Source organism: Meles meles, chromosome 6 (assembly GCF_922984935.1).
Source record: "Meles meles chromosome 6, mMelMel3.1 paternal haplotype, whole genome shotgun sequence".
Lineage (NCBI taxonomy): Eukaryota > Metazoa > Chordata > Mammalia > Carnivora > Mustelidae > Meles > Meles meles.
In genome coordinates, this window is record NC_060071.1 from 31,718,291 (window position 1) to 31,733,863 (window position 15,573).

Consider the following 15,573-nt stretch of genomic DNA (forward strand, 5'->3'; position numbering starts at 1 on the left):
GTCAGGCCAGGCTTCTGATAGCCTGAGAGAGAAGCTAATGGTCCAGGCACACAGCCTAGCTCTCCAGGACGCTCATCTAATGCCCCCCATTACAGGACTGTGTGCCCCAGATACACAGACATCACCTATGTATACAAACTCCACACTCAGGCCACGCTTTTCCATTGTCTGCCCCACAGCAGACCCACACAGAGCAAATACACATGGAGCCATACAAAGAAATGTTCAGGTGATATACAGACAGACCTAGTTAGGCTTCCCCTCCACATGCACACACAGGCGTCCCCACCAGAAACACGCAGCACACACAGAGGCTCCCAACATGAGGATATAGCCAGTAATAGTAACGACCATAGTTAACGCCTACTGCACACATACTATATGCCAAGTACTATTCCAAGCCTTTTGCAGAAAATAGTTTAGTTCTTACAATAGCAGATAGCTATTATTTTATTCCCTATTTTTACAGATGAGGAAACTGAAGGACAGAAAAGTAAAATAAGATACCTTAGGTCACAGAGGGGCCTGGCGCAGGCACAAGCACCGATCGCCTTCCCCCTAGCTTCTCAATCTCATTTATTTACAAAGACACATTCAGCGGAAGCATTGCCAACCCCGCCCAGACCTGCCCCCGCCCCCACCACTCAAGACCTGCTCCATACACACTCAGGGTGGGCGCCCCTTGGGAGCTAGTAGCCAAAGACAGAAGACGTGGCCCGTTGGCAGAGTGATTTCAGACTGGTGACAGGACCACGTTTCAAAGGATGATCAGAAGCCTTGCGGGACAATGACGACGGGACAGCCAGAGTGAAGCACTGGCTACAGCGCGGGCTGCGGATGGGTGTTCGCGGGCTGTGCAGGGGACCATCGTTGCGCAGCTAGTTTAGTGTGCGTGGAGGGCCTAGCCCTGGCTCCCCGCAAATCCTCTCCCTGCGCCCTTGGCTGCACCCATTTTCCGGAGAGTAGTCTAGAGACTTGAGGCCAAACAGCCTTAGACTTTTATTAGAAGGGCTTATTAGAAGCGCTCCACCATACCAGACCTGGGTCGGAGTCAGGGGTTCCACCGGAGACATTTTACCCCCAGGCGGGCACCATGTCCCGCCCAGGCGCGCACCAAGTTCCTGGCACACCTTTTAACGGGAAAACAACAACAGCCTCCATGGTTAGATAGGTGTTATTTATAATTCATGGGCTAGTCTTTGAACCCTTTCAGACAAAACCCACAGCGATTTCTTTGAAAGAAAAAAAAAATGGTTACACTCTTGCTCAGAAGTCTTGGGTTTTCTAAGGACCCACGAGCCGCTGCACAGATAGTAAATTACCCCGCGCACCACATTTGTTTCTGATTATTTGCTTTGCAGTTGGTTTGCGAAATGAAACAAAAGAGTTTATAAAAATCGCTTATTTGGGAAATAGGACACACATTCGACCCCAGCATTGTTCCTAGAAGGAGCTGTGCTATTCGGTTAGGGGAAAGACGAGGGAGTCCGTGTCAAATTAACCTTCCTTTCCCGGCCCCCATCTCCAAATTCAAGTCAAGGCTCGAATCAGGATCCGACAAACGTCTTCGGATTTTGAGTTCTGGCGCTACCCACCTTATGCTCCAACTTGGAGACGTCTCCACGGCGGGTTCGGGGTGTGGGGATAGGGAAGTCTAAAAAGAGTTTATCCAAACCCCCGCAGTGGTCCGTTCCCTAACTTCCCTCTCTAGCTTGGACCCTGAGGACAAAGGCGCAGGAGAAGAGAAAGGTGACCGGCTGGACGGTGATGGTTATGTCCTAACAGACGCCCTTTTCACCCAACTCTCGTTCCAAAACAGTGGATTTTTATTTTTATTTTTTTAATTTGTGAAAGAAAGGAGCATTTAAAGGAGAGGCCTCCCCCTGCCTACAATCCCCAGGTATCCATCACCCTGCTTGGGCACGCCTGGGAGACCGCCCCGCAAGTCCAAGAGGAAGCTCAGAGCTGCGGTGGCGGCGAAGCCAGCTCGGCGGTGACGCAAGGTCCAGCAGGGATAGCCCGACCCGGGGCAAGAGAGAGGATCCTTGTAGATTTCGGACTAGGGGGCTGCCTCCATTGTTCACTCAGGGCCAATCAGGGTTTGCCTATTTCCTTGCAGCCAATCGCCCGTCACCCTCGCCTTCCACCCAAGCCACCCCGCCCCACAGCCCCCAGGTCCCCATTACCTCCCCCGCATCCCTCGCGGTTCTGGGGAAGCTTCGTGACGCCACAGGTCCCGCCCCCAGCTCCGGCCCCGGGCGAGTGCGTGCTGACGTCATGCTGCGTGCGGGCCGGTGCGGAATCGCTCCTTCAACTCAGCGGGGCAGGAGGAGTTAGTTACCAAAGAGCCGAGGCTGGGCGCGCGACCCTAGTCCTTCCGCCCCTGGCCGCACACTTTGCGCACATCTCTTTTCTGCATGGTGGATATTATTTTTCATTATCCTTTTCTGGGTGCTATGGGGGATCATTCCAAGAGTAAGTCTTTCTCTCTGTGTGTGGGTGTGTATGTGTGTGTGCTTAATATGCAATATTTCTAATGCAGAAGAATGTTTAGCGGATTCTACAAGTGGCTTCTATTTGACAGGACACTGGGAGAGAACAAACAAAACGAATGCATTTCTCCTGCAGGCCACCTAGCCTTTGGAATCCTGTTGTTTTAATTTACAATTAAACATTCTTTCTCAATGTTAGGCTGCTAGGCTGACCTCAGGCTGTGAAATCTGCTTCTGTTCTGTGCTAGGGCAATTAGGTTTGATCTGGGGATGTGGGCTTTTTTGCTTGCGTGGTCTTTTGGCTTTTCGAAAAAGGCAGATTTCTCTAGTTTGATCTGGGATATTTAAGAAATGTCGGAGAGGACGAGAAGAGACTCCGCTGAAAGCTGATGTGTCTGTGTTAGGACTGGAGGGAGTCGCGTAAGAGGGAGTGTGTGAACAGAAATGCCGGAACATCACCGTTCAGTATTGATGCGGTGGCGTCCGCAGTGCTTAAATGTCTTTTTATTCTTTCTTCTCACCTATGTATTAGCTTTCATTTACAAGATACATGGATAAAACGACTGTGTCCAAATGAATTTAGTAGCAAAAAAAGGGGGGGGGGTGTGAAGGGAGACAAAAAACCTTCTCAAATTCGGAAGATTTTGTTTTTTCGTTTCCAATTGTTTGGACGTTTAGAAAGCCCACTTTTCCCCGTGGTCGCAATTCTTGAAAGGGAGCGAGCGAGCGAGCGGGTTGGTTTGGGGCTGGAGTGGCCGAGGCCGCCGGGGTCCGCGCAGCCTGGCCTGACGCGGGCCCTGCGCCCTTCCCCGGCAGAGAAGCCCGGGACCGCCATGTGCGTGGGCTGCGGGAGTCAGATCCACGACCAGTTTATCCTGCGGGTGTCGCCCGACCTGGAGTGGCACGCAGCCTGCCTCAAGTGCGCCGAGTGCAGCCAGTACCTGGACGAGACGTGCACGTGCTTCGTGAGAGACGGGAAGACCTACTGCAAGCGGGACTATGTCAGGTGAGGCCGGCGAGAGCCCGGGCTCAGCCTGCCGGGGGCTGGGGTTGCCCGAGGGCTGCTCATCCGCGCTCCCCGGCTGGGGGAGAAGGCCACCCCCAACTCCGCACGTGGGCCGCCGTGCGCATCTGGGCCCGCGAACTCCCCGAGGGCCAGTCCCCGTAAGCTCCCTGTGGGCCACAAAGCGTCCTGGGCGCTCGTTCCCGGAGCCGGTTGCAGCCCCGGAGGCGAGGCGGGCCTCAGGCTCCTCGCTGACACCGACCGCGCCTTGGGCCCGCAGGCTGTTCGGCATCAAGTGCGCCAAGTGCCAGGTGGGCTTCAGCAGCAGTGATCTGGTGATGCGAGCGCGGGACAGCGTCTATCACATCGAGTGCTTCCGCTGCTCCGTGTGCAGCCGCCAGCTGCTGCCCGGCGACGAGTTCTCGCTGCGGGAGCACGAGCTGCTCTGCCGCGCGGACCACGGCCTCCTGCTGGAGCGCGCCGCGGCCGGCAGCCCGCGCAGCCCCGGCCCGCTCCCCGGCGCCCGAGGCCTGCATCTGCCAGGTAAGCCGCGCGCGGGACCCGATGCCATTGTGAGTGCGTGAGTGTGTGTACGGGGTGCTTGTGCTCCGACGAAAAGTTGTCACTCGGGTGTGGTCCCGTTTGCCAGGATTTGTGAGTGCAGAACTGTGGCTAGGAACACAGCTAAGTGTGTGTTTGGGTGGGGGTCGCGTGGTGGGCCGGGACACAACACGACGAACCGGGATTGTGTGCATGAGTGTGCACCCCGAATACCGGACCATGGGCCCAGGGTAAATGACCACAGAATCTGAAATGGTGTCTGTCTGGGGAGTTTGCATGGGGGATTTCAAGTAGTGTGTGGTATTGTCAGAGAGGAAAGGTGGGTTTGCCCGTGGGGGTATGTGTGTAAGGAATACAGTTCCCATCCTAGAGCTGGACCTGAGTTCAACCAGCCAGACAGCTAGCTAGCTAGCTGCTCTCACAAAGACTGGGTGTCTGTGTTGGTGTTTTGAGGCCAGTTTGATGAACAACTTAGGCAAGTGGTTCTCAGGGGAGGAGTGTGTGGTGGCCACAGTGGACTCGGGATCATAGAAAACACTGCAGGGATGCTCTGGGTCCGAATCAGGAGCTGCCCAGAGATGGGATCTGAATGCACATTAGTGGCCAGAGATCGTGCCCCAGGCTGGGCAGCCACAGACTGGAGCACCAGTCTCAGCCTCTGGGTGCTGTGGGGTCTCGTAGTGCTCCTCCCCTCTCTGATCCCCGGTTTGCCTCCCTTATAGAGTGAGGAAATTGGGCTGGATGGGTTATTTGTAAATATTTATCCAGACCTAGTTATGCCTGCGGGGGGATAAAAATTCAAACTGCGACATGTTCCCATGGATGTGTGAACCTGGTTTGGATGGGGGTGTGAAACGGGATGAAGCTGGTGCCGAGTGCACTACATCTCGGGTCTCAGAGGGGCTCCCTTTTGTTTGTGGCGGGTTGGCTTGCTGGCCATGGGCATCAGGCTCTATTTACCGGGGGCTAAAAGAGCCCAAAGCCAAGCAAGAGTGCTAGCGGCAGCGCTCGGGCTGGGAGTGTGAGTGGCCGTTGGACCGGGGAATCTAGAGGAGGTTAGAGGAGGAGACCTTACAGGAGGAGACCCGGGAGCTAAGGCCCGAGTGCTGGCAGGTGAGCCCCTTCTGTCCCTGGAGGCCCATCGGCGCTCCAGGCCAGGTCTTCGGGGCCTTGTCCGAGTGGTCTCTGAAGGAGGAGGAAGGGCTCTTGCAGGCCGCTAGGAGCGGGAGACAAGCCCCCTAATCCCGAAGCGGCGCGGCGCCGCGGCCCTGGTCGGCCTCCTTTTCCCTCCAGAGAGTCCCGGGAGCTCCTCCTTCCTCTTCCTCTGAAACTCCGACCTCTTCCGGAGGGCTTCCTTCGTCCCGCAAGGCCCAAGGGGGCATTCCCAGGGTCGGGTAAGTGGAGGAGGCACAGCCGGGAGCGGCCGCTCCCGTTCCGCAGCGGCCTGGCGCAGGACTCCCACGCCCTGCTGGTGCTCTGGGGACAGCGCTCCGGAGCTGCCCGCTCGGGGACTTGGGAAGGGACGAAAATGCATAGCTCTCGCCGGGTAGGGCGCACAGCTGGAAAGGGAGAGAAATCACCGGCAACGAAAAGAAACGAAATAGGTCCTGGGAGGGCTCAGCCGCCTCAGGGCGGGGCACCGGGCGGGCGGGGGGCGGCCCCGCGCTCACCTCTCCGCCTGTCCACGCAGACCCTGGGTCGGGCCGGCAGCCCTCGCTGCGCCCGCACGTGCACAAACAGACGGAGAAGACAACCCGCGTGCGGACGGTGCTCAACGAGAAGCAGCTTCACACTCTGCGGACCTGCTATGCCGCCAACCCGCGGCCCGACGCGCTCATGAAGGAGCAGCTGGTGGAGATGACCGGCCTGAGCCCACGGGTCATCCGCGTCTGGTTCCAGAACAAGCGTTGCAAGGACAAGAAGAAATCCATCCTCATGAAGCAGCTGCAGCAGCAGCAGCACAACGACAAGACGGTAAGGTTCAGGGACTGTGCACCAGGAGCGGGTAGGGTGGGGCCCCGAGTTCTTGCCACGGCATCTGCGGGCCCTTTTCTGGGCGCGCTCTGGGGAGATCCAGGGACAACTGGATTGTCCAAATAGCGTGTGTCTGCGCGTTCAGAGCAAGGTTTGCCCTGGAGATTAAGGCTGCTTAATCATTGTACGGGAGGTCGGATCTTCTTGTCCCAGCGGAAGACCTGAGTTGGAAGCTCCGAGCCTGAGGCGGCTTATGCAGCTCCTGTCGGGGCAGGTTGTGTCCTCTTGGCATGGCTTGGTTTGGACACTTTTCCTCCCCCAAAATGGGAACCTTGAAGTCCTTTGCTCTGTTGGCCCCCTGTTGGCTCCAGCATTGAGGCTGGACTATGGTGGAGGTTTCTGGGTCCCGGGTATCTTAACAGGGAAGGAGGACTACCTGGTTGTGGTGTTGGGAGTGCCTCTCCCAAAACAGCTTCAGGCCCCCAAACTGCTTCAGGTCCCAAATCTCGAGCCTGTGTCAAGGACGTGGTGGGAGACACAGGACCTAACTTGAGCATCTTTCACCCTGACTTCCGCTTGTCCCTTAGAGCCTCCAGGGATTGACCGGAACACCCCTGGTGGCGGGCAGCCCCATCCGTCATGAGAGCGCTGTGCAGGGCAGCGCAGTGGAGGTGCAGACGTACCAGCCACCTTGGAAAGCCCTCAGCGAGTTTGCCCTCCAGAGTGACCTGGACCAACCGGCCTTCCAGCAGCTGGTGAGGTCCTGCCCTACCCACCCGGACCTCAGGACTGGGAGGGGTGGGATTTAGCCGGTTGATCAAGGTGGGAAGGAGGGACTTCTCCGGGGATGAGGGGCTGGGGACAGCTCTAGGCAATGGCGGGGGGGGGGGGGGGTAGATAAGGGGACTGCAAATGCACCTTAGCCCATAATTCTCTCTAAACCAGGTCTCCCTGGATTAAAGCACTCGCAAGGGAGATGGAGAGATTAACCAACTCGAGCTCCCTCCCTAATACCCCAGCAGGCTCTTGGGGACCTGGCCCACATCTTGGGCTTGCTCCTAGCCCCTGGCTTGTCCCTAAGGGACCTCCTCAATTCAGAGTATGAGGCCTGGGAGCAGCAGCTCCGGCGCCTCTTCACCCTCCTCTTCCTGGTGTCTGCACATCCCCAGGTCTCCTTCTCTGAGTCTGGCTCACTAGGCAACTCCTCCGGCAGCGATGTGACCTCCCTGTCCTCGCAGCTCCCGGACACTCCCAACAGCATGGTGCCGAGTCCGGTGGAGACGTGAGAGGACCCCATCCACGCCAGCCGGCGGACCTCGCATGCTCCCTGCATGAGACTCACCCGTGCTCAAGCCATTCCAGCTCCGAAAACTCTCTCGCCTTTGTAATTATTATTATTGTTATTTAACGAGAGAGGACAGAGAAGCGGTCAGGACAGCCCAAAGCTCCAGGATACAACCTGCTTTCACCAGACCGGAGAGCCCTAATTCGAGAACTTTTATTTTTTCAAAACCAGAATTTGGGATTGACTAGCGTTAGCTCTGCCCTCTCCTCTTCCCTCGCTCCGCGTGGCCAGCGCCGCTCTGTCCGCGCCCCCCACGCGTGGAGAACAGGCGGGGCGCATCCGGCGCGGGGCCACCCCGAGCTCATTCAGGCGGGTTGCTACCCTAAAGCCGGCGGCTTTGTCCGGGCTCTAAGCGGGGACAATCCAAATGGAACAGACACTGAATCCCCAAAGCGCATGATTGCCGGAAAAAAGTAGAAACGAGACTTTCCTTGAAAATGTTTTAAATTATCAGTCGACGGAGGACAGAGTGTGTGAGCCTTTGCCGAACAAAACGTAAGTTATTGTTATTTATTGTGAGAACGGCCAGTTCACAGTGGGATGGATATTTTGATCTTAATAAAAAAAATAATAACCCAATGCGCTGCTGCTGCTGTGTGCCGTGGGCGCAGCGGGAGGGCCGGCCGGACGCAGGTTGGGGCTGAGAGCTCGTTTCAACGAAAAGGCGGCGGGGCGGAGCCGGCCGCGGGGTCCCGGGGGTGGGCCCAGCTGCTCGTCCCCGCGCCTCGCGCGCCGCTGCTCCGAGGGCTCCCGCGCGGCCGGGGGCGGGCCCGGCTGGGATTGGGCGCCGCGTGGGGGGCGGGGCTGGGTCCGTGCGCCCCCAGGTGGTCCCCGCCTGGGCGGAAAGTGCCGCGGCCCTCCCGGAAGCCCGGGAGCGCTCCCTGCTCTGGGCGGGTCTCGGCATCGCTCACTCTCCACCACGGTCCCTCGCGCTTTGCGACTGAAGCCCGCGGGGCGAGTGGGGAGACCTCGTTTGAGCGGGAAACCTGCGACGCTTGGTTGGCGGCTGTTCGGCGGACTCCCGCCTGCGGTCAGGCTCGCGAGGGCGTCTTGCTCCTTCGGCCTTGCCTCTGGTGGAGCCTGGTGCCCGCCAAGGGCCGAGTCCGCAGTCCCTCGCTGCATTTTCGGCCGGTGCACTCGGGCCTTGCCCGTGTTTTTCCCCCCCGCAGACCCCTCTGCCCCGGGCGTCTCGCCTGCCTGCCGCTCCGGCCAAGTCCCGAAGCAGGGAGCCCGCGGGCCCCGGGGCGAACAGGGGGGCTGTGACGGGTCACCCTCGGCGCTGTCCCCAGAGTGGATGCGCGACGTGATCAATCTCGCTGCATTTATTAATTCCCCCGTCTAGACAGAGGAGAAGGCCGGGCGGCGGCTCCTTATCTGCATTTGGCATCACCTGCAAGCGATACACTGAAGGAGCCACAACAAGCCCCTGCTACGATCGCGGCTGCCCGGGAAAATAAGTCCACCCAGAACCAGTCTGGCGTGTCCTTGGTTTATTTTCTTTCCAGAGCCTAAATGCAGGGGGCGGGGAATGGCCCGGGTGGGAGGGGGCTGGGAATGGCCCCTGGATATGCCGTGCCCAGGTCACTTGGTGTGACATTTCAAACCCCTGCGACTTGTTTTCTTGAAAACGGGCTTTAGTGATCGCAGGAAATAAGCGAGAGATACTGAATCTCCAGCAGGCCCCCGGGCTAGCACAAAAAACAGGAGGCTCAGGTTTTACCCTTAACAAATATTTAACCCTTTGACAGCCTGGGACAGTTCTTTTCCTCAGACCAGGCCTCACTTGGTGGACTCAGGAAGCTGCCACCCTACCAGTCAAACAACTACTCTTGAAGAATCTCTGGTATTGGGTTTCTACTTCCTTGTCCTTCGAGATAAATGACCCGCGAGTATATCCTTCTTTGTCCAGGATTTGTTCTGAAAGAGGGAAATGCCCTGAATAGGGGATGGCTCAGGTAGAGTCTGGTAAGGAAAAAATGTGTCCATGGGGCAGCTGTGGTCGCTGGATAGAGGAGTAGGTGCCTTCTGTTAAGAAGCTATGTGCTGCTTGGATGGCCAGAGGCCATTGTAGATTTTTCAGCAGAGCCGATGGCAAGATTCCATGACCCCACCCACTCCCCAACCCTGAGCCCCCATTAGAAAAGGAAAGCTGGAGGACTAGCAGTCAATTATTGAAAGAAAACGGGAGGTGGGAAAATCAAGCCAAATTTATGTTTTACTTCCTCAAAGTCAAGGTGATGCCAGCACAAAATTTGAAGAGAACATTCCCTTTCTTTGGGATTTAGGAAATGGTGGCACAAACTTAGAGATAAGGGAAGAGATCTCTAGAGTTAATGAGGACCAGCTTTACCTCTCAAGTGCTTAGAAACGGTTTTAATAATCAGAGTTAGGTTCTTTGAGGCTTCACTCCCTTAACTGAGACCATTCCCTCCCAAACAGAAATACAGATATTTCCTCTTACCTTCTGGCTGGCCATTGGATAGGAAGCTAAACTTCCAAGAAAACTTAACTTTAAAAAACTTTTTATTAATCCAGCTTATTGGGTTTTGTCATTTAAAAAAAGGAAACAAGTTCTTGAGCAAAGAATTTCATTAATGCTTATTGTTCATTAGCTCTGAATTTTTGCTTTTGACAGACTATTTTAATGCTATGAATGGAAACATTTGCCTATCTAATTACAGTGAACTCTTATTCTTGGATCAGATATCTAATTCCCTTTTTTGATATTTATGTGAGTGTGCTGATTTTGAATATTGGGAAATTACCCAGATAAAAGTGGTTACTGTGTATCAGGATGCCTGAAACTATCTGTATTACTGTAGAAAACATCATAAGCTCTTCTCCTGCAGTTTGCTGCTAGCCACCAGAAAGGGCAGACCGTTTCCCATGTGGGTTACTGGGGAAAGGCTTTGACTTTGAAACCTTATTACAATGGCCGCTGGTGAGGTGTCAGATCTATGACTGGTTAGTCACATTAATAAATATCAGTTTTACTCGTTCCCAGGTCATCTTTAAACATGTTCAGTAATACAGCTGGGATTTCCTTGTAAATTAAATTACCTGTAACAATCACGAATTTTGTATTTTATGCTTACTGAACTTTGAAAGTGAGAAACCCCATTGTGTGGTAGAAAGTCAGTTCAATAAAAAGGGGCCATAGGTGGAAAATGGGAGTTACTTAACTAGATTCACCTTAGAATAATATTTTTCCAGAAGATTTATCTAATAATTTGGATAGCTCTATGTAATTGAGGCAGGAAAGGGATTCCCAGAGATGGAAAACTTTATGGCCATTATACCACAAAATTTAATACATATTGAAAGGCTGCACAATTCTGGGAAATTCAGTCCCTGTGGCAGTATTCCCAACGAACTTTAATATTTAATGGGTTGTGGAACAGAAATCAGCCTTTCAGTTTTGAATGTGGGATGACTTAAAGCTCAGAGCTGCAAATACTGGGTTTAAATGAGACATTGTTGAAGATTGTTCTCTAGAAAATGTTTAGATGCTGCCACTGCTGCCTAGGGGAGGACATACATTGCCTTACATTTAGTTAGCTGTGTTTTCCCATAAAAATGGTGACCAAAGAGAGCAAGAGAATTAGCTGAATAGCAGCATGCTGGAAAGAAAACAATGAATGAATAATAAACTATTTGAAGAGAAGTTCCAAGCAGGAAATTCAGAGTTTATTAAACTGATGTAGAGAAGATTAGAGGCTTTTAAATATGGGTTTGATTGATGTAAAGGTAAACTCTCCTCAAGATACTGGGATTCAGTGCAATAATGAAGATTGGGTGACCGATTACAGACTAGCACCTTGTTGATGAAGATAAATGCAGTTGGACTGAGAGTAGTAATGGCAGAGAGAAAGGGTGCAAGGATATACTCTTTGGGATCCAGATGTGGATTTGGGGTTGGCTCAATTTATAAAGCAAGTCTGGGGCCCCACAGCAATCGGAGAGAAAGGCAGGAGTGTTAGGTGAGCAGGGCCTTTGTCCAGAAGGTTAGGAGCTGGCGGGAGAGTGAGTCAGGGAGTGAGCACAGGGACAGGGGTTCAGGAAGGCTGAGAATCTCCTCACGGGGAAACAGGATAAGGGGGTGGTTTGAATACAGAAGGCAGGAGAACCTCTGTGTTGGGGTGTGGGAACTGGAGAGAGAAGTGGAAGAATAGGGACGGTGAGGAGTAATCCCTTTCCAGATTATTGAGAGCGAAGAATTTAGAAGGCTGGCAAGGAGATCTAGAAGAAAGGACCCAAGTTTCCGAGCTGGGGAAGGACGGAAGGGAGGAAAGGAGGAAGAAAGGAAGGGAGGAAGGGAGGGAGGGAGGGAGGGAAGAAGGAAGGAAGGAAGGAAGGAAGGAAGGAAGGACGAAAGGGCAGGCTGGCCCGGCAGGTGAAGTCCAGACCTGGGCTCAACGGGCCTTCAGGGATAGGGGGGTCACAGAGGCCCCGAGTGTCTGGAGCCAGCGAGAGGCTCCGGAACTTCGGGCAGGAAGCTGAGGCCCCGATATCCTGTTGGGCGTCCAGGATGACGACGAGCCCTGCCAGGCTCCCCGGAAAGCAAGCTGCTGCCGGGAGCAGGAAACTCGGTTGGGCAACCGAGTTGGGCGCTCAAATGTCATTGCTGCCGGGCCGTGGGCAGCTTTTTTCCTATTTGGCTTAGATTCTGGACTCTGATGTCCGAGCGAAATTGTTGCTTTTGCCCCGACTGTGCCCATTCACACCGTCAGCTTTAGAGGCTGGACCCAGCAGAGGCCTTTCGCTTGGGCGCAGCGTGATCCACCTGTGGCTCCGAAGCCTCGGGAGACCCGAGATGCGGCCCCCGCCGCAGGAGAAAGCCAGTGGGTGGCACTCGTCCCCGCAGATTGGAACAAGATGTGTCGGCGCTCACCTGCGCGCCGCGCTCCCCCATCCCTGGAGAGTTTGGAAGTCGTAAAACTCAGGGGAGTTAGAGCTTAAATCACGGGCCGCGCCAAACGCGCCTTAAAGGAGGGAACTCGAGAGACGCCGGAAACCGTGCGAGTCGCGGGGCGCCGCGGAACTCCAGGCCGGATTCTCGCAAACTCCCTAGCCGGGCGGAGCCGGCATTCGTCCCCATCACCGCCCCCTCCCCACCCCCCGGACGAGGGGAGCAAAAGACACCATTCGATTAAATGTTTAATTGCGAATTCTGGTATGGTTTCTGGGAGGTTAATCACAGTTGTCTCAATTATTTATGGCCTTCTGGCAAATTTCCGACTAGATAAGAAGTATATTCTATTGTGAAGTCTTGCAGGAAATCTTATAAATATTTGATTATTCCTTTCAGCTACAAGGATTCTGCGTTCACGCCCCAAGACGCGCTGGGCGGGCGGTGTTCGGGAACTCCTCTCCTGGCTGGGGCGCCCCGGGCTGGCCGCTGCGGGTCGCGGAGCGAGCGGGCGGCGCACACCTGCCTGATCCCCACCCCGGTCCCTCCCCCACCCTGGGCAGCAGAGGAGCCCCGGCAGCCTTCCGGGAGGAGGGTCCCGGCGCACAGCCCGGCTTGACTTGGTTCTGCGCGGGCCGCGGGCTGTGTCCGGGATCCCGCGCTTCCGGCCGAGTCGCCCCCGGAGCCGTGGCGGGAGGGGCTTCCCGGGAGCGGGTCCCACCGGGGAGCGGGCGGCCCCCGCCCCGCGGCCCCGGCGAGATTCGTGGGGTTGGAGCCGCCGCCAGGCAGTGGCCCGACGCGCGGAAGACGCCGGGTCCCGCGCCGGCCGGATCCCGCAGCGCACCCGGTAGGGGAGAGGGACGCGGGGCGGGGAACGGTCGCCGTGGATCGATTGATGGATTGAATTTTTGGGACCTCTTTATTTCTCCCGATTTGCAAAAAAGTAAAAACAGCATACATGTAACTCAGCAGCTTTGTGAGGCTCCAGGAAGAAGTGTCCTGAACATTAGGTAGGTTAAGTTTGCTTTTAAAAAACCGATGAAACTTTCCAATTTTTCTAGTCCCGCCCCTCCGACCTCCCTGTACTCTGGTCTCTGACACATATTCAGACCACTTTTTTTTCCAACCAGATATTTTTTTCTTGGTAATGTTTGATCCTTATCTGACAGAAATGATTACAGATGTCACTCAATGAACAGCTTAGCACTGACCATCGGCTTAACGTGGAGAAACGATGAGAAGGAGCTAGGAAAAGGTCGACGTCTCCCGGGCGGACTTCTCATGTTCAACTGTGAGCTGTATGCGGGGGTCGGTTACAACTTTTACTCGGAGCCTTGTGGCCTTCTGTTTTACTTTTACTTCAGCGTTGCTTGACTTCGCAATTATTGAGAAAATACTTCAAGGTGATTCACTGTGGCTCATCGTTTTGAATCGCTAATGTTTATTCTGGAGAATAATTTCAGTTCAGCAATGCTATAGGAGGCTCTCAGTACTATCTGCCAGGAAGAGTTGGGCAGACCAATGAACACAGTTCTCCCAGTTCATTTCAAATGCCCCCCCAAACATATTATGTAATTAGAATACCCAAGTGTTAAAACATCTTTACTCCACACCTTAAAAAGGGAAATTTAGAGGTTAACTTTGTCTTTAACTAAGACACTCCCAGAGTTGGAGTTAATATTTTTCTTTCCAAATTTTACTGCCTTAATAAGAAAAGTCACCACTGCAAACGGAATAAGTTATTTTATTACAAGAACAAAACAGACTTGCTAATTTTATGTCTAATTTCACCAGTGTTACAAATGCAAAGTATATATTATCATAGGATGTAGGTTACTGAACTCCAAAATATTGTGCATAAGTGAAATAAACTCAACTTGCAGAATTAGACCATTAAAGTATCTACAGTCATTATAAATAGTGCAAAGTATATACCATATCTACAGTGCAGGGGGAGAGTATAAACATGTGAAAATGAGTTTCTTAAGGAACAGTTAGAACATTTGTTTGAACAATTTAAAATATTAACAAGGGTACTCAAATACAGAACTAACCAAGTCATTTATTTTTTCTCTTTTTTTAAAAAAAACTGTCGAGCTTCTTCCCAGGCCTCCCGAGGAAATCTGTTAGCCAGTTCAAGATAGTCTTGGGAACCAAGGGATTTTCCTGAGAGGGAAAAAAGAAAATAGTTAAATTCTTTGAAGTTTAAGCAACTGAAATTATTTTGATATCTGACTACAAAATGGAGTCATGCACTTCAAATAAACCATGATGTAAGTTTATATAAAGAAGGTAATTGATCTGTTTATCTCTACCTACAGCACTATATGTGTGTGTGTGTGTGTGTGTGTGTGTGTGTGTATAATCACAATTGATTTTGTGCTTCTCACATACTCAAACATTAACCCCCTCTGTAAAACATTACAAAAGATTGTTTTTGGACTCCAGAATAAGAAAACAGGGGAAAGTAAGTATGGTGAACCAAATAAAATGATAGATATTTCATTCTTAAGATAGCCTTGAAAAGGTAAATCTGTATGTAAACTTTATGTTTATCTTCTAAAATAGTCTAATTTAAAATATTTTAAGCATGACTTTTAAAAAGCTCAAATCTGGTGTTCAGTCATCTAACAAAGCAGAGGGGATGAGTAAGAACTTTATTGGTTATTGATGTGGGCAAAGAAAACAATCTTCATAGTTGGAGAGTGATCAAGCAGCAAGACTGGAACACCAGAATTCTTTAGCAATTAAGAATGTGGTGCAGGGTGCCTGGGTGGCTCAGTGGGTTAAAGCCTCTGCCTTCGGCTCTGGTCATGATCCCAGGGTCCTGGCATCCAGCCCCGCATCGGGCCCTCTGCTCAGCAGGGAGCCTTCTTCCCACTCCCTCTCTCTATCTGCCTCTCTGTCTACTTGTGATCTCTCTCTCTGTCAAATAAATAAATAAAATCTTTAAAAAAAAAAAAAAAGAATGTGGTGCTATGAGGAGCTGCTTTACACTTACAATGCGGAGCTTCCCTGGGTGATGAACTCAAAATGCCTTGAAACATTTTATGGGGACTAAATCTAAGCAAAAGGGGAACAGACATCCAAAGTGCAGAATGGCACTTAGTGTGGCATAATCGTTTTTTTTTTAAACCAAGTAAGCATATCAGGAGCTGTCACCAATCTAACGATGACTCTTTCTGACAAATGCAGAGAACGAGGCCCCATTTGCTGTATTGTGGATTAAGCCCACCGTAATTGGGGAAAGCATGGACGTCAGAGAAGATGGGCCATGGGAAAAGAAAGT

The 15,573-nt window shown here is 52.8% G+C and overlaps 2 protein-coding genes across 3 annotated transcripts in view; one reads left to right on the forward strand and one right to left on the reverse strand.

Moving 5' to 3' along the window:
- Positions 1 to 2,340: 2,340 nt before the first annotated feature.
- ISL2 (ISL LIM homeobox 2) lies at positions 2,341 to 7,918 on the forward strand. The gene is made up of 6 exons (XM_046009837.1): positions 2,341 to 2,475; positions 3,309 to 3,498; positions 3,776 to 4,038; positions 5,747 to 6,030; positions 6,618 to 6,785; positions 7,200 to 7,918. The coding sequence occupies exons 1-6, from the start codon at positions 2,418 to 2,420 to the stop codon at positions 7,314 to 7,316; spliced, it is 1,080 nt and encodes a 359-aa protein (XP_045865793.1). The 5' UTR covers positions 2,341 to 2,417; the 3' UTR covers positions 7,317 to 7,918.
- Positions 7,919 to 13,212: 5,294 nt separating this feature from the next.
- Positions 13,213 to 15,573, reverse strand: part of SCAPER (S-phase cyclin A associated protein in the ER) — a 514,148-nt gene continuing 511,787 nt past the window's right edge. For both annotated transcript variants that reach the window (XM_046009648.1, XM_046009649.1), the window contains exon 32: positions 13,213 to 14,450. In XM_046009648.1, coding sequence (XP_045865604.1) covers positions 14,347 to 14,450 — 104 coding nt within the window. In that variant the 3' untranslated portion in view covers positions 13,213 to 14,346. The remainder of the gene's footprint in view (positions 14,451 to 15,573) is intronic.

Bases quoted from the DNA above. Each gene is read 5' to 3' on its own strand.
- ISL2 (XM_046009837.1), top strand. From the start codon at position 2,418: ATGGTGGATATTATTTTTCATTATCCTTTTCTGGGTGCTATGGGGGAT. The intron at 2,476-3,308 runs GTAAGTCTTTCT...CTTCCCCGGCAG, and splicing joins TATGGGGGATCATTCCAAGA to AGAAGCCCGGGACCGCCATG. The intron at 6,786-7,199 runs GTGAGGTCCTGC...GCACATCCCCAG, and splicing joins AACCGGCCTTCCAGCAGCTG to GTCTCCTTCTCTGAGTCTGG.